The sequence below is a fragment of the Gorilla gorilla genome, chromosome 15, assembly GCF_029281585.2.
Source record: "Gorilla gorilla gorilla isolate KB3781 chromosome 15, NHGRI_mGorGor1-v2.1_pri, whole genome shotgun sequence".
Lineage (NCBI taxonomy): Eukaryota > Metazoa > Chordata > Mammalia > Primates > Hominidae > Gorilla > Gorilla gorilla.
In genome coordinates this window covers 84,571,799-84,589,737 of record NC_073239.2, presented here as the reverse complement: position 1 = coordinate 84,589,737, position 17,939 = coordinate 84,571,799, and the positions used below count along the sequence as shown (strand labels likewise).

The following is a 17,939-nucleotide window of genomic DNA, read 5'->3' as shown; positions in this document are numbered from 1 at the left end:
GAACCAGCGACTGGACTTGGGTCTGGGGAGATAGAGGACTGCAGAGATTTCACAAACACCGCGGGTGGCCACAACTGAGAGCTGGGTGAGTGATCCCACAGGCCCTAAGCCCTAGATGGTTGGGGATTAGCGATGTATAATTCAACTTCTGCCAGCGTTGGCGGCAGCGCTCCCACGTAGCCAGCCTGAGGCTGCCAAGCTCTGGACTACATTTCCCAGAAGGTCTGCTCCCCGGGCTGTCGCAATTTGAATTGGGGCGTGTCTAGAAAGAGAAGCCATAGTCGGCGAGCACCGCTGGGGCATCCCGCTTTGGTGCCGCTGCAGCCGGCAGAGATGGTTGAGCTCATGTTCCCGCTGTTGCTCCTCCTTCTGCCCTTCCTTCTGTATATGGCTGCGCCCCAAATCAGGTCTGTGCAAATGTATTGCCTTCTCTTGAGAATTCTTGTTGCGGGGCAGGAGGGAAACATAGAATCCCCACCAAAGCTTTCTTGGAAAAGTCCCCTGGGGGGGCTCCAAGATGGCGGAGCCCAGAGTTCGGTGGGTTGGAGGCGAGGTCCAGCTGTCCTGGGTGCCAGGAGGAGACCCGAGACCCCAGGCGGTGAGAAAGGGCGGCAGTCCGGGGCACCCTGCTTTTCCCTGGCCTGTTTTTCTTTTGTCTAAGCACCCCCTGATTCTGGCTCTAGGGAATCCCGAGGGTAAGGCTACCTCAAACGCTTGAGTTTCGGACCCTTCAATGGGATATGGCCCGACGCTGTTTTCCCCTTAATTCCCACGCTTAAACCAGCCTTCGAGGTACAAAGGAGCGATTCCACATTTCGCCCTCTGAAACTGATAGCAGTCGTAACATCTGCGGCCCCATCCTTGCTCTTTCGTTGCTGTTACAATCGCTTGTTCTGTGGGCGGATGTTGTAAAGGAGAAAAGTGAAAAGTAAGAGTGTTTGGTTATTAGCTCTATCCTGCCTTGCGAGCAGGAGCACGGGGGATCTGAGTTAGGAGCTAGGGTACTGGGGCGGTGGGGGCTGGGAGAATGGTGGGAAGGTATTGACCAGGTGATAGATCAATCAGCCCAAGGCTGGCCAAGTGCCCCAGTGAATCAGCAGCGGGCTGTAAAACCGGCAGCCTGCTTATTGGTTCTAAGTAAATCACCAGTGGTGACGGACCAGTGACTGAATAGACACACTCCTTCCCCAGGTGGGCGGTCTTAGTCCCAATAGAACTTGAAGCCAGGCCAGATCACAGTCATTTCTTACCACAGTCACCTACTTTCCTTCTTTTATTTTTATTTTCTCTTCCTTCTCTGGTGCCCCTCTTCCAGTTATATTTTTTCTGCCTTCTGAACACTCAGTTCTCCCACCTCTAGGCACACATGGTTTCTCACACTCAGATGAAAACACAGCTTTTTATCTTTTTTTCACTACAAGATCCTCTTATCCACATAGAATCTCAATGAAAAGTTGAACCAGAACTGAAAATAGTGCTCATACCCCAGAGGGATTTTTCTGGGGAAAAAAAAAAAAAAATATATATATATATATATATATATGTATATATACATGTATATATATATATATGTATATATACATGTATATATATATATATGTATATATACATGTATATATATATATATGTATATATACATGTATATATATATATATGTATATATACATGTATATATATATATGTATATATACATGTATATATACGTATATATACATGTATATATATGTATATATACATGTATATATATGTATATATACATGTATATATAGATGCCTGTGTGTGTGTATATATATATATATATGTATATATATTCCAGGAGCTGTATTCCCAACTCAGCAGGGTTATGGGAATCGGGCCAGAGCTGGACTTTTATAGTTGTCTCTTTCATTCCTGCTGGTTAAGGAGAAGAAAGAACTAAGTACAGGTCCTACTAAGTTGTCACTCCTGGAGCTACAGTAAGGGGATGTGGGAAACAGCCTGGAGGCTTGTTCTCTGAGGAGGGAGGTGATGGTTTGTGGGGACCATGAGTTAATCTGCCTCCCTGTCAGCATTTTCACACTATGCAGGTAGCTTCAATGGCTAAGAGTATGTACCTTGCAATTCCAAGTTCAATGAAAAAGGCTGAAATGCTCTTAAGAATGCATCTCCTGGTCAACAGATTGTTTTAACCAGAGTCCCAACATTGCCAAGAAGAGAAGAGGCCAGTCTGAGAACCACCAATCTGTGTTCGTGCATTCATTCATTTGGAAAAGGCAATATAGTATAGTACTTAGAAACAAGGACTCTAGGCTGGGCTTGGTGAGTCACACTTGTAATCCCAGCACTTTGGGAGGCTGAGGTGGGTGGATCACCTGAGGTCAGGAGTTCAAGACCATCCTGGCCAGCGTGGTGAAACCCTGTCTCTACTAAATACAAAAATTAGCTGGGCGTGGTGGCGCATGGGTGAGGGGGTGAGGGATGAGAATCGCTTGAACCTGGGAGATGGAGGTTGCAGTGGAGGTGGAGGTTGCAGTGAGCCAAGATCACACCATTGCACTCCAGCCTGGGCAACAAGAGCAAAACTCTGTCTCAAAAAAAAAAAAAGAAAAAAGAGAAAGAAAGAAACAAGGACTCTAATTACACAAAGCAAGACTTGAATCCCAGCTCCCCTTTGTACATACATAATCTTCTCTTTGTTTTAAGTGTGTATGTGCATGCGTGTGGGTGTGTTTTTTTTTTCTTGTTTATTTTGTCCCAGAGTCACAAGCTTTCATAATTTTAACTTTTTGTATTGGATTAGCCATTTCTCAAGGCCATAAAATGCCAGTTGTGGACAGATTGACCTACAGAAACTAGTTATTTCTTCATCTGGGCTGAATCTTGTGATTTCCTAAGTCACAAGTGCCTTAGGGAGCTCAAACCAAAGCCAGGTGCCTGGCTAAGCAGGTATTCATCCAGTTCTTGTGCTGCAGAGAATAGCTGTAAGCTTTGCCCTTGTAATAGAATCACCTTTGTCTTTGAGCAAAAGCAGAAAACTTTTGTCATCTTTCCTCCAACTTTCCTTAAATGGACACTGTTTCCTTAAAAGGACAACAGTGGAAAGAACTAAAGCAAACCTCAGCCAGAAGACACAGGGAGTTGCAGGAACCTACTGGCTGAGACAGTAGAATGAAGAATTGATGAGCTCTCCTTCTCTGTCTGCAGGAAAATGCTGTCCAGTGGGGTGTGTACATCAACTGTTCAGCTTCCTGGGAAAGTAGTTGTGGTCACTGGAGCTAATACAGGTATCGGGAAGGAGACAGCCAAAGAGCTGGCTCAGAGAGGCAAGTTCACCTCCTTTCAATTCCCTCCTGTTACTGCTGTTTTACCCCTCACAGTAATGATGATTCATTCTCATTGTTTCTTCCCAGTTTTGGAATTCAAGAACACCTAAGGATTCCACTGATTTGCTGATCTGAAACTAGTACTATGCTCTACATATAATGGACCCTTAATGAATATTATTAATTTATTTTTCTTTACCTATTTGCTAATCAGATGCCTCTGTTGTGAAGAAAGGGTAAAAATGTGTGTTTTTAAAAAAAATGTTGGAAATAACATTAGATTTATAATGCCAGCTCAAAAACAGAGCTGACCATTTCTCTTTCATGTGTTGGCTGACAGGAGCTCGAGTATATTTAGCTTGCCGGGATGTGGAAAAGGGGGAATTGGTGGCCAAAGAGATCCAGACCACGACAGGGAACCAGCAGGTGTTGGTGCGGAAACTGGACCTGTCTGATACTAAGTCTATTCGAGCTTTTGCTAAGGGCTTCTTAGCCGGTAAGTGTAGAACTAGAGAGACTATGTTGTGGGTCTTGAGGTCAACATGGCAGATTCAACTAAAAGGAAAAGGTCCCTCTTCCTCATAGAAGTGGTGGATAAAATATAGCCGAAAACTTCTGTAGCTGAACTCATAGTCACTGGGACACAATTTATGTCAAAGGGATATCTTCCAGAGGCAGAAACAAAAAATGAATTCAAAACGTCATAGCAGTGAGCAAGAGCTGAAGCCAGAAATCTCATGGGAGTCTCAGCACTCAGTACAGGCTTTTTAGGGTCTGGGGTCTAAATACTTACACAGGGATAGGAGATGAGGCCACAGGCCTTTGAGAGCTGGAGCTGTATTTGAGGTTCTACACAAAGTTGAGATTCACAAAGGGCCATCTGGTCCATAGTATAGAAGCTAATAAAAATCCTGGCCACCAGCTCAGAGACATGACAAAAAAGTTTACCATCTCTTTAGACATAGATGGATACTTATCTGCAAAAAATTAGAACCCGAGCTGGCATCATCTGTGGGGTCTGAATTCATACCATCAAATGATATGTGGATATTTATGGGTTTGATTTTTGTATGTGTGTGTAATACTCTATGGAAAATAAACATAAAAACCTGTAGTGTCTCATCAAAAGCAAATCCAAGAGCACTCTATAGGCATATCCCCTTATAGCCCAGGGATCTAGGCCTCCAAGGAAAAAGCTTTCACTGGTGTGAACTCATAGTCATAAATTACAAACCACATGAGGAAATGAACCATGAGAGAGAATTGGAAGATGCAATAAAGAGGTGAAGCCAGTATTTATTTCTTTGGGGACCTGAATCCCAGGGCAGAGGTACATAGAGAACATTCTTTTTTCTCTTGCTTTGGAATCTTTCCATTCAGCTTGGGAAGTCTTTTTATTGAGAGAGGTGGATGCAACAATTCCCAAAAGCAGTGAGTAAGTAGCTTCTGAACTACCAAGATCTGGAAGGTCATTTGGTAGTATAAAATGGAATTTTGCCCCATAGTAAAAGTAGGTGGGATTCAACTAAAGTCTTAAAATGAAAAACAATAGAAAATAAATATGAAGGAAAAATGGAGGGAAGATTGAAGTCCTGCATCCTCATTTTCAAAGCCTGAGCGTGAGGCAGCTTTCTAAGATGTAATAGCCTTGGCTAGCCACTTCCACACTCCATCGTCTTGTCCCTGCAGAGGAAAAGCACCTCCACGTTTTGATCAACAATGCAGGAGTGATGATGTGTCCGTACTCGAAGACAGCAGATGGCTTTGAGATGCACATAGGAGTCAACCACTTGGGTAAGAAATCTGGCCTTATCACAAAGCTAGAGAGACCCAAAATTCTCTTTGGGAAACTTAGGGGTCAGATTGAGGCTTCTTGTTGTGTGATTGAACCTCAGGACCATAATAGACCATGTGTACATAATAGTTTGGTCCTACCTGATAGCTGAGGAATACCTGAGGGCTGCTCCAGGTTCTGCCCGCTTTTTAATCTGTCATTTAGATTTGGTTTGCCTTGGCGCATTTTTTAACAGACTAATTGGTTTAGGGGACTGTGTTGCTTTCTTAGTAGTGATCCTTGTGGCCAGCATCAGGTATAGGTCATCTGCTCTTTTTTTGTAGAGACAGGGTCTTGCTATGTTGCCCAGGCTGTTCTTAAACTCCTGGCCTCAGGCACCTTCCTGCCTCGGCCTCCTTAAGTGCTGAGATTGCAGGCGTGAGCCACCGCACCCAGCCAACCAGCTCTTAAGAATGAGATTAACCAAAGTAGGAATGAGCTGGGACTTCATATTCACATAGTCTAGACCTATCTCGCTCATATAAGGATGCCTCATGTCTTTGGCTGTTGTTATTTCCCTAAACCTTCATTAAACTTGTTTTCTAGTTGATAATGAAAAGTTGGAGGGAAAGACCTTATTTCTGAATTATCTGCCTCCCATAGCTGAGGCCTGCTCACCACGACTCCTGTCATTCCTACATGGCCCTGAACTTCATTAATTCTAGTATTTCTCAACAGGTCACTTCCTCCTGACCCATCTGCTGCTAGAGAAACTAAAGGAATCAGCCCCATCAAGGATAGTAAATGTGTCTTCCCTTGCACATCACCTGGGAAGGATCCACTTCCATAACCTGCAGGGCGAGAAATTCTACAATGCAGGCCTGGCCTACTGTCACAGCAAGCTAGCCAACATCCTCTTCACCCAGGAACTGGCCCGGAGACTAAAAGGTGGGCCTAGAGGAAATGAATGTGGAGACATGAGTCAGAGAGAGGCAGGTAAAAGCCACAGGAATGGAAACTGTTTCCAGAGCCCATCACCTGGAGAGGACCTGCTTCCATGGCTATAATTGGGTACAGTTTTAGTAAGTAGTCTACAACTGAATATTGGAGGTGGCTGGCTGGGACAGTGAGACTCTGACTTTGAGTCTGAAGGCCTGGCTTTACTACTTACTAGCTGTGTGATCTATAGCAAGTTACTTAACTTTTTTTTTTTTGAGACGGGCTCTTGCTCTGTCACCCATGCTGGAGTGCAATGGTGCAATCTCGGCTCACTGCCGACCTCCACCTCCCAGGTTCAAGTGATTCTCCTGCCTCAGCCTCCTGAGTAGCTGGGACTACAGGTGTGTGCCACCAGGCCTGGCTAATTTTTGTATTTTTAGTAGAGACAGGATTTCACCATGTTGGTCAGGGTGGTCTTGAACTCGTGACCTCAGGTGATCCACCCACCTTGGCCTCCCAAAGTGCTGGGATTTTAGGTGTGAGCCACCGCACCTGGCCATTACTTAACTTTTAGGACTTCCTTCTTCATATGTAAATGGGACTACTTCACAGTTTATTGTCATAATTAATTCAGGCTTCATAAGCAAGTCAAGATTTTTTACTCACAGTGAGACTGAGTATGAGGGAAGGACCTGAACTGGCACTAGATAAAGGCAGTAGACTAAAACAGGTACTGGGAATATGGAGGGGCAGGGTCTCCCTTGCAAAGCGTCAAATAAGAGGGAAATATATGCTTGAGAAGGGGAATTTCCAGTCACAAATACACAGAGGTCCTTAGCACATCTACTCTGGATTTCTAATAAAGAGAAGGGAAATCGAGGGTGAACTATGCTAGGAATTGAGGCAGGCAGAACGCAGGCTCAAGGAATCAGGCACAGGTGCCCTATAGTTGGAATAGGATCATCCTACCAAATGAACATCTGTGAGATGGGAAGGAAACTGGTGGTTAGCTCAGTCCTTATGCCCAGTCTGTGCCCAGGGCATGACATCTTTTATCAGTTTAGGATAGATAAGGGTAACTGGATGGTGAAAACTATCCAAAGAGTTTATCAGGGAGCTAGGGTGGCATGGAGGTGGAAAGATGGGTCCAGTGGTGAGAATTCACTAATACATGAATGAGGTGACTCTGATAGTTGTGAGGATTCAGTGGAAAATCATTATGGTGCAGTAAAAGAACCCTGGTTTGACAGAAGATTCATTCATTCAGCCATTCAGCAGACATGTATTCAGTGCCCATGTTGTTCCGTGCACTGGGTTAGGGGACGGGGTGAATTGGTGAACAAGATAGGTATAGTCTCTTCCTTGGTTTGGTTTACATCTAACGGGGGAGAAAGACAATTAGCAAGTCTTTATACAAACTATTAAATGTAAAATCAGTCTAGTAATGCATGAATAATTCTCATTGTAAAAAGCTCAAATAAGGTCAGGCACAGTGGCTCACACCTTTAATCCCAGGCACTTTAGGAGGACAAAACCGGAGGACACTTGAGGCCAGTTCAAGATCAGCCTGGGCAAAATAGTGAGACCTCATCTCCTCTACCAAAAAAAAAAAAAAAAAAGAGTTCAAAGCATATGGAAGTATGTAGAATTAAGGTGAAAAACCACCTTCATTTATTCCCCTCTTCCCCCTGCTCTTCTCCCTTCATGTGACCATTATCAACAGCTTGTGTGCCCCTTTCCAATAATTTTCCTATGCATTTACATATGTATGTATCATGCACAAGGAACTGAAACTCCAACACAGTATCTTGGAGATCTTTCCATTTAGTACATATGGATTTACCCCTTAATTGTATTGGCTGTGTTGTATTTCGTAGTATAGATGTGCCTTAGTGTATTTATGTATTTCCTTAACAACATCTGGATTGTTTCCTTTTTGTTGTGGCTGTTTAATTATAATTGTGATAAATGTTATAAAGGAGAAGTACCAGGACTTATAATGGATTTTAGTGGGAGTCTTGGGGGGACCTTATTCAGTCTGAGGGTTCAGGGAAGACTTTCCTGAAGAAGTGAGTTGCATGCTGAGCCCCGAAGGATGATTAGAAATTAAATGGATTAGAGGTACTGATAGAATGTGGAGGCTGAGGCGGGGCGTGGTGGCTCACACCTGTAATCCCAGCACTTTGGGAGGCCGAGGCTGGTGGATCACCTGAGGTCAGGAGTTCGAGAACATCCTGGCCGACTTGGTGAAAGCCCTGTCTCTACTAAAAATACAGAAATTAGCCAGGTGTGGTGGCGGGTGCCTGTAATCCTAGCTACTGGAGAGGCTGAGGCAGGAGAATGATTTGAATGAGTGGAGCCAGGATTTGAAACTGGGCAGTCTGCCTACAAAATCCATGCCCATAACCACCACATTGTGTTGACTCCCAGTGTGTCTGCAGTTCAGAGGAGCAGTTTAGACTGCGGACAAAATGTGAGCACCATAGAATTATGGAGAGGGAGTCTGGTGAGCCACGAGAACTCCAACATTTAATGTTTGTGTAGAAGATGATGAACTGGTCCAGAAAACTGAGACAGAGCAGCCAGAAAGGTTAGGAAAACCAGAATTGGCATAGGCTTATGGAAGCCAGTGAAAAAGAAGACTTTAAGAAGGGGATGGGCGCCTGTAATCCCAGCACTTTGGGAGGCCGAGGTGGGCAGATCACTTGAGGTCAGGAGTTCAAGACCAGTCTGGCCAACATGATGAAATCCCGTCTTCACTAAAAATACAAAAATTAGCCTGGTGTGGTGGCGCATGCCTGTAGTCCCAGCTACTTGGGAGGCTGAGGCAGGAGAATCGCTTGAACCTGGAAGGCAGAGGTTGCAGTGAGCCAAGATCATGCCACTGCACTCCAGCCTGGGCAACAGAGCAAGACTGTCTCAAAAAAATGAAGGGGATGGGGTGGGTGTGGTGGCTCATGCCTGTAATCCTAATACTTTGGGAGGCCAAGGTGGGAAGATTGTTTGATGCCAGGAGTTCAAGACCAGCCTGGTCAACATAGGGAGACCCCATCTCTAAAAAAGAAGGGGGTGGTCAACGATGTTAAGTGCTGCTGAGAGGATGAGTCTTGGCTCTGCTGATTCCTGACGGGAGTTTCCAGTCAGAAATACACAGAGGTCCTTAGCACTGTCTACTCTAGAGCCTTCTTAAATCTGTGAGATGGAAGTATAAATTACTGTGAGCAGTACTTCTGATGTCACCATGGGCAAAAGAGTCCATATGTGAAGGTCACATGCTTATTTACATCCTTTTCTGTTTTGGGCCATTCTGCAAAATCAAGTCCTGTCTTACCCTCTCTTCATGCCACCCCCAACCAGGCTCTGGCGTTACGACGTATTCTGTACACCCTGGCACAGTCCAATCTGAACTGGTTCGGCACTCATCTTTCATGAGATGGATGTGGTGGCTTTTCTCCTTTTTCATCAAGACTCCTCAGCAGGGAGCCCAGACCAGCCTGCACTGTGCCTTAACAGAAGGTCTTGAGATTCTAAGTGGGAATCATTTCAGGTATGAATGTTATCTCTTTTTGCAGATGAGATTTATTGCTCAAAGGAGATAATTTGAGTTTGTCTGGGTATACCCTTTTTTAAAAGTACGTTGTCTAATATAGCTTTTGTCTTTTAACTCTAGAGTTTTTACCTTTTAATAGGGGAATTTGACTCTCTTTTGTAATAACTGCTACATTTGATTTTATGCCATCTTTTATACTGATAATTATGCATTCTGTTTGTTTTCTTCCTGTCTTTGTTATGTCAGTCCAGTTTTCTTTATTCTTTTTTGGATTCCTAATTCTATCATTTTACATTAAAAAGAATTTAAAAAGAATTTGAGGCCGGGCGCAGTGGCTTACGCCTGTAATCTCAGCACTTTGGGAGGCCAAGGTGGGCAGATGACCTAAGGTCAGGCGAAAACTCCGCCTCAAAAAAAAAAAAAAAGAATTTGAATCTGTATTTCTCTATTGCCTTCAGGATTGAAATACTACTACCTATGGACTCCCCTCTGAAATAAGCGAAGACATTTAAAATGATTTAAATGTAGAGAATTTTGAATATAACACAGGGGTAGATAAAATAGTGCACTGAGCCTGCATATAATGGAGCCTCAGCTACCATTAACCCATGGCCAGTTCTGCCCTATCCCCATTCTCTACCCCTTTCCATATTTTTCTTCTCCCATATTATTTTGAAGCAAATCCCAGGCATCACATAAGATCAAAATTTTAACATGTTTTTACCTCTACTTCAGGTTATTGTTGAAATGACCTGAAATTTTAAGGAAGTAGCTGAAAATAGCATTAAGATTGGAAAGAAAGGCAGACAGATTATGAGAGGCCTATAATGCCAGCCTTGTGGAGGAGCCCCAGAGTTGTTTCAGTAGACAGACAAAATCTGGTCTGTGCTTTAGAAACTTTGTTTCATGAATGAATAATTAACCTAGTGAGAGAGAGAGTTTCAGAAAGTTGTAATGAAAGGAATGGTAATGTGAAAGAGGCCCTGAAGCAGCAGAATTTTTATCACTGGATGATTAATTAAATGAGGGGATGAGGGAGGCTTTGCTAACCTGAATTTCAAGCCTGAATGAGGTTGATGATGACATTAACTAAGACAGCAGACATGGAAAAGTAATGTGTGGAACTTAGGGTTCTTGGATTCCAAAGCAATTGAAAGGGACTTTGTCTAGCTTAAGCAAGAAGGAAATTTATTAAAATATTAGTAGGGAGAGGAGGGACCCCTAGGTTGAAAGGGAAGACTGAAGAGCCAGGCTAAGAAGTGTCAGAGTGGCAGTCAGCTAGCCAGGGCATTGCTGCTAGAGTGAGCGAATGCCAGCTATCTTTAGTGTTTAGGTTTTATTGCTTACCATCCACTGTCTAGGGAGGAAGCATTGGATCTCCTTCCTCCCATCCCTTCATTTTTACTCTTTTGATTAGAGGCAAACGGGGACTTTATTAATGCTCTCTTCAAACTATATTGAGGGGAAAAGGTAATTCTGCAGAAGGAAATCAGGTTGCTATTGCCGAAAGAAAGTAGAATGTTCAGCCAAAGAGTAACAGTTGTCCACCGTGTAATAAACCTGGCTCTGTACATGTTGCGTGTGTGTTATCTATAAGGCATGCAAGTAGAAATGTATAGCAGATAGTTGGAAATGTGGTTCTGAAGTATAAGAAGATAGATTTATATAGTATACTGGATTGATTTTCCAAGAGTGACTGGATTCTTCTTCCCTAGAGATTTTAAGAAAAAAAAATAATAATAACCCTTTATCTTGGTTTTGACTGAGTGGTTTAAAGAAAGTCAGCTCTAAATCCATAACTTACTATTGGATTGACTTTTGAAGAGCCTTTCCTGTGCTATGGATTCTTAATTCATTTTGAAGATCCAACAGCAGCCGTGTAGACCACCATCAAGAAATGAACATAAAAGTCTGTTTTGACTGAAGCCTTAAGATTTTTGCACTGGCTCTTCTTTCTGCCTGCAACCACTAGTCTGCTTTATGTCTGTAAGAATTTGCCTTTACTGGACATTTCATATAAATAGAATCATATGGTATGTGGCCTTTTGTGACTGACTTCTTTTACTCAGCTTAATGTTATCAAGGGTCATCCATGCTAAAGCATGTGTCAGTACTTCATTTCTTTTTATTGCTGGATAACATTTCATTGTATAGATTTGCCACATCTTATTTATTCATTCATCAGGTGATGGGCATTTGGGTTTGCACTTTTTAGCTATTTGAATAATACTGCTGTGACCATTTGTGTAGAAATTTTTGTGTGGACATTTCTCTTGGGTACATGGAAGTGGAATTTCTGGGTTATATGGTAACTGTGTTTAACTGCTGAGGAACTGCCAAACTTTTCCAAAGTGACTGCCCCATTTTACATTCCCACCAGCAGTCTATGAGTGTTCTAATTTCTTCACATCCTCAGCAACACTTGTTATTGTCTCTCCTTTTGAGTTTAGCCATCCTAGTGAGTATGAAGGAATATCTTGTTTTTATTTTCATTTCATTTTCCTACTAATGATGTTGAACATTTTTTCATGCGCTTTTTGGTTCATTTGTTTCTTTGTTGGGGAAATGTCTATTCAAGTCCTTTGCCCATTTTTAAGTTGGATAATTGTCTTTTTATTGTTAAGTTGCAAGAGTTCTTAATAGTCTAGATAGGAGTTCCTTGTCAGATATATAATTTGCAAATATTCTCTCATTCTGTGGGTTGTCTTTAAACTTTCTTAATGGTATCTTTTGAAATATAAAAGTTTTAAATTTTGATGAAGTCCAGTTTATCTATTTTTTGTCACTTGTGCAGTCATATCTAAGAAATCATTGCCTTACCCAAGGTCACAAAGATTTACTACTGTCTTTAGTAAAGACAGTTTTCTGTTACTAAACAGAATACCACAGACTGGGTAATTTCTAAAGAAATTTACTTAGCTCATGGTTCGGGAGGCTGAGAAGTCTAAGAACATGGTACCTGGCATTTGGTTGGGGCCTTCTTGCTGTGTCATAATATGGCAGAGGGCATCACATGGTGAGAGGGCAAGCAAGAACAAACCCACTCCCATGATAGTGACATTAATCCATGTATGAGGGCAAAGCCTTTATTAATTAATCTGTTCATGAAGGCAGAGGGATTAAGTTTCCAACATGTGATTTTTTAAAGGATACATTCAAACTATAGCAACCCCTATGTTTTCTTCTAATAGTTTTATAGTTGTAGCATTACATAGGTCTGTGATCTATTTTGAACTATTTTTATTTTATTTTATAATTATTATTTTTTTGAGACGGAATCTTGCTCTGTGACCCAGGCTGCTCACTGCAACCTCCGCCTCCTGGGTTCAAGCAATTCTCCTGTCTCAGCCTCCCGAGTAGCTGGGACTACAGCTGCACACCACCATGCCTGGCTAATTTTTGTATTTTTAGCAGAGATGGGGTTTTGCCATATAGGTCAGGCTGGTCTCCAACTCCTGACTTCAAGTGATCCACCCTCCTCGGCCTCCCAAAGTGCTGGGATTATAGGCGTGAGCCACCACACCCGGCCTTGAACTAATTTTTGTATATGATATGAGGTAGGGGTCAACCTTCATTCTTTTGCATGTGGATATCCAGTGCCTTAGCACCATTTGTTGAAAAGACAGTTTTCTACCCATTGAATTGTCTTGGTATCTGTATTAGTCTGTTAAGGCTGCCATAGCAGAATCCCACAGACTGGGTGGCTTAAACAATATAAATTTATTTTCTCACACTTCTGGAGACTGAAAGTCCAAGATCAAGGTGCTGGCCTGGTTGGTATCTGGTGAGGCCTGCCTTCCTGACTTCCAAATGGATGCCTTCTCTCTGAGCCCTCGCGTGGCCTTTCCTCTATGTACACACACTCCTGGTGTGTCTTCCTCTTTTTATAAGGACACTAGTCCTGTTGGATTAGGGCCCCGCCCTGATGACCTCATTTAACCTTAGTTACCTCCTTAAAGGCCCTCTCTCTAAATACAGTCACACTGGGGGTTAGGGATTCAACATATTAATTTTGGGGGAACACAATTGGAGTATAACAGTAAGCTTGTCAAAAATCAATTGACCATAAATATAAGGGTTTATGTTTCACTTTTCTGTTCCGTTCATTTGTATGTCTGTCCTTATGCCAGTATCACACTATCTTGATTACTATAGCATTGTAGTAAGTTTTGAAATTAGTTTATCTTTTACCTATACTAATTCTTAGCAAAATCCCCCTGGAAATGTCAATACTGTGACCATGCTGATGCCATAGGCACACTTAAATAGCTCTTACTTGGCTGGGCACGGCGGCTCACGCCTGTAATCCCTGCACTTTGGGAGGCTGAGGTGGGCAAACTGCTTGAGCCCAGGAGTTCAAGACCAGCCTAGGCAACATAATGAGACCCCATCTCTATAAAAAATGCAAAAATTAGCCAGGCGTGGTGGCGTGTCCCTGTGGTCCTGGCTACTTGGGAGGCTGAGGTAGGAGGATCACCTGAGCCTGGGGAGGTTGTAGTGAGCTGCGATCGCACCACTGCACTCCAGCCTGGGCAACAGTGAGACCCTGTCTAAAAAAAACAACCAGAAAACTCTTGCTGTAGTATTTGATTAGTTTTTATAGCCTACAAGGAACCTTCATGTCAACTGTGTTCTTTGCTCTTAACTGTAACCTTATGAAGAGTATAAGGCACAGTGCAGTGGAGGATGCAGAGGCTTACAAAGGCTGAGTCATTTCCAGAGAGATACAGAGCCTTGTGGTTCTCACTGATGATCTTTTTACTAAGAAATGGCAAGTTGTACTGGTCATACTGGTGAGTCTTCTTAAACAGAAGTACTGATAAGACTTGTTTTGTAAATGTGACGATATTTTGAAATGGTATTTCTCAAACTTTAGTGTGTTCAAGAGTCATCTGGAGAACTAGTTGAAAATAGATTCCTGGACCACAACCCTAGAGATTCTCATTCAGTATGTCTGGAGTAGGGCTGGAGAATTTCTAACAAGCTCCCAGTTGATGCTCCTGCTGCTGGTTTGTGGTGCACACTTTGAATCCCACTGTCTTACTTGACATAGTGTTAAGAGTTTGCATATATAGTTAATTCAGACTTGTCAACTCTTTCACCTTCAGAATTTGCTTAGATACTGAGGAAGCAATTTTCTTGAAATAGTATACTTTTAAAAATTGTTTCCTCACATGACTTTAAAGATTGTAATACATTCAATCATTTTTTTTTAAAACTTTGACTGAATGCTTACCAGATGTATACCAGATCCAGAGAATACAAAAATGAGTAAGAATTGTCCTTAAGAAAATTTTCTGCATCGGAATTATAAAATTATAAAACTTGGAATTACAGGCTGGGTGCAGTGGCTCATGCCTGCAATCCCAGCACTTTGGGAGGCCGAGGCAGGTGGATCACTTGAGGTCAGGAGTTCGAGACAAGCCTGGCCAACATGGCAAAACCCTGTCTCTACTAAAAATACCAAAATTAGCCATTCATGGTGGCAGGCGCCTATAATCCCAGCTACTCTGGAGGCTGAGGCAGGAGAATTGCTCAAATCTGGGAGGTGGAGGTTGCAGTGAGCTGAGATCACATCACTGCACTCCAGCCTGGGCAACAGAGTGAGACTCCGCCTCCAAAAAAAAAAAAAACTTGGAATTAATTACAGCAATGAAGAGAGGGTATATGAAACACTTTGCTATGATTTGAATGTGTCCCTCAAGTTTCATATGTTGGAAACTTAAGCCTCAATACAACAGTATAGAGAGGCAGGGACTTTAAGAGGTAAATTAGGTCACAAGGGCAGCCCTCATGAATGGTTTAATGCCATTATCTCTGGAATGGGTTCATTATCTTGGGAGTGGTTCCTTATTAAAGGATGACTTGGGTCCCCTTCCCTCTCTTGCCCATGTCATGCCTTCCATCTTGTTATGACACAGCAAGAAGGCCTTCATCAGATGCCAGCCCCTTGATCTTGGACTTCTCAGCTTCCATAATTATAAGCCAGTTTCTGTATGCTCATTATAGTTACCCAGTTTGTCGTATTCTGTTACAGTACCACAAAACGGACCAAGACACCTCGTACCTTGGTTTTACCATTTCTTTTCTGTGTCGCCTTTTCCTTTTGTTGTTTTCGAAGCTGGCTTTACTTCTCATATGAGTTTACTAACAGTATAACTTCAGGGAGTCCAGAAATAAGCATTTCTTTTTTTTTTTTACTACTCCAGGCATCTCTGACCAATGTGAATAGCAGGATCTCAGCTATATGACATTGTCCAAGGCCCTGTAGAATGGGCCTTATGGACTTACTTGAAGAAGATGGATATACATGGGTGTCAGGCAGGCACTAATATTAAATTATATAAATAGGGGAATATAAAGACCAAATGTATGCATTATATATCAAACAAAGCATTCTGATGAGAGGTGGTCTAGCGAGGAGATCTAAAATGGGAATTACATTTTCTCTGGCTAAGGACTGGAGAATGAAGAGATAAGGACAAACACTGGCCCTGTGAAGTACATGGAGAACATGTGATCCCTAGTTGTTTTTATGTCATATTCCTTATCCCTGGCAGATGGCAGACTTCATTCTTAACACTGTGCTTCATACCTTTCTCTTTACCTTCCAGTGACTGTCATGTGGCATGGGTCTCTGCCCAAGCTCGTAATGAGACAATAGCAAGGCGGCTGTGGGACGTCAGTTGTGACCTGCTGGGCCTCCCAATAGACTAACAGGCAGTACCAGTTGGACCCAAGAGAAGACTGCAGCAGACTACACAGTACTTCTTGTCAAAATGATTCTCCTTCAAGGTTTTCAAAACCTTTAGCACAAAGAGAGCAAAACCTTCCAGCCTTGCCTGCTTGGTGTTCAGTTAAAACTCAGTGTACTGCCAGATTCGTCTAAATGTCTGTCATGTCCAGATTTACTTTGCTTCTGTTACTGCCAGAGTTACTAGAGATATCATAATAGGATAAGAAGACCCTCATATGACCTGCACAGCTCATTTTCCTTCTGAAAGAAACTACTACCTAGGAGAATCTAAGCTATAGCAGGGATGATTTATGCAAATTTGAACTAGCTTCTTTGTTCACAATTCAGTTCCTCCCAACCAACCAGTCTTCACTTCAAGAGGGCCACACTGCAACCTCAGCTTAACATGAATAACAATGACTTGGCTCAGGAACAGGGCTTGACCAGGCGTGGTGGATCACCGGAGGTCAGTAGTTCAAGACCAGCCTGGCCAACATGGTGAAACCCCACCTCTACTAAAAATTGTGTATATCTGTGTGTGTCTTCCTGTTAATGTGTGCCAAGGGAGTATTTTCACAAAGTTCAAAACAGCCACAATAATCAGAGATGGAGCAAACCAGTGCCATCCAGTCTTTATGCAAATGAAATGCTGCAAAGGGAAGCAGATTCTGTATATGTTGGTAACTACCCACCAAGAGCACATGGGTAGCAGGGAAGAAGTAAAAAAAAGAAGGAGAATACTGGAAGATAATGCACAAAATGAAGGGACTAGTTAAGGATTAACTAGCCCCTTAAGGATTAACTAGTTAAGGATTAATAGCAAAAGACATTAAATATGCTAACATAGCTATGGAGGAATTGAGGGCAAGCACCCAAGACTGATGAGGTCTTAACAAAAACCAGTGTGGCAAAAAAAAAAAAAAAAAAAAAAAAAAATCCTAAAAACAAACAAAAAAAAACCAATTCTTCATTCAGAAAAATTATCTTAGGGACTGATATTGGTAATTATGGTCAATTTAATAATCTTTTGGGGCATTTCCTTACATTGTCTTGACAAGATTAAAATGTCTGTGCCAAAATTTTGTATTTTATTTGGAGACTTCTTATCAAAAGTAATGCTGCCAAAGGAAGTCTAAGGAATTAGTAGTGTTCCCATCACTTGTTTGGAGTGTGCTATTCTAAAAGATTTTGATTTCCTGGAATGACAATTATATTTTAACTTTGGTGGGGAAAAGTTATAGGACCACAGTCTTCACTTCTGATATTTGTAAATTAGTCTTTTATTGCACTTGTTTTGACCATTAAGCTATATATGTTTAGAAATGGTCATTTTATGGAAAAATTAGAAAAATTCTGATAATAGTGCAGAATAAATGAATTAATGTTTTACTTAATTTATATTGAACTGTCAATGACAAATAAAAATTCTTTTTATTTTTTGTTTTCATTTACCAGAATAAAAACTAAGAATTAAAAGTTTGATTACAGTCAAAAGAAGAAAACACTGTTCATTATTACAGTTATGCAATGATTTCTCATTCTAAAGAATAATTTGTTCCAGAGTCTAGCTACAGTGTAATCTCAATCCACATGCTATTAATTTAGGTTGTGTGACAACCTAATTGTTCATTCACCATT

The 17,939-nt window shown here is 42.0% G+C and overlaps 1 protein-coding gene across 3 annotated transcripts; it reads left to right on the top strand.

The window, feature by feature from the left end:
• The first annotated feature begins 249 nt into the window (after nucleotides 1–249).
• Nucleotides 250–17,803, top strand: RDH11 (retinol dehydrogenase 11). Of its 3 annotated transcripts, XM_055362166.2 has the most exons (8): nucleotides 264–407; nucleotides 2,159–2,225; nucleotides 3,184–3,302; nucleotides 3,643–3,798; nucleotides 4,992–5,096; nucleotides 5,815–6,024; nucleotides 9,373–9,562; nucleotides 16,180–17,803. In XM_055362166.2, exons 3-8 carry the CDS (start codon nucleotides 3,188–3,190, stop codon nucleotides 16,280–16,282), a joined length of 879 nt encoding a protein of 292 aa, XP_055218141.2. In that variant the 5' UTR covers nucleotides 264–407; nucleotides 2,159–2,225; nucleotides 3,184–3,187; the 3' UTR covers nucleotides 16,283–17,803. The 3 variants fall into 3 exon arrangements, with proteins under 3 accessions (XP_004055382.3, XP_055218141.2, XP_018864941.3); XM_004055334.5 differs by lacking the exon at nucleotides 2,159–2,225 and having other exon boundaries at nucleotides 250–407; XM_019009396.4 differs by lacking the exon at nucleotides 264–407 and having other exon boundaries at nucleotides 2,211–2,298.
• Nucleotides 17,804–17,939: the final 136 nt, after the last annotated feature.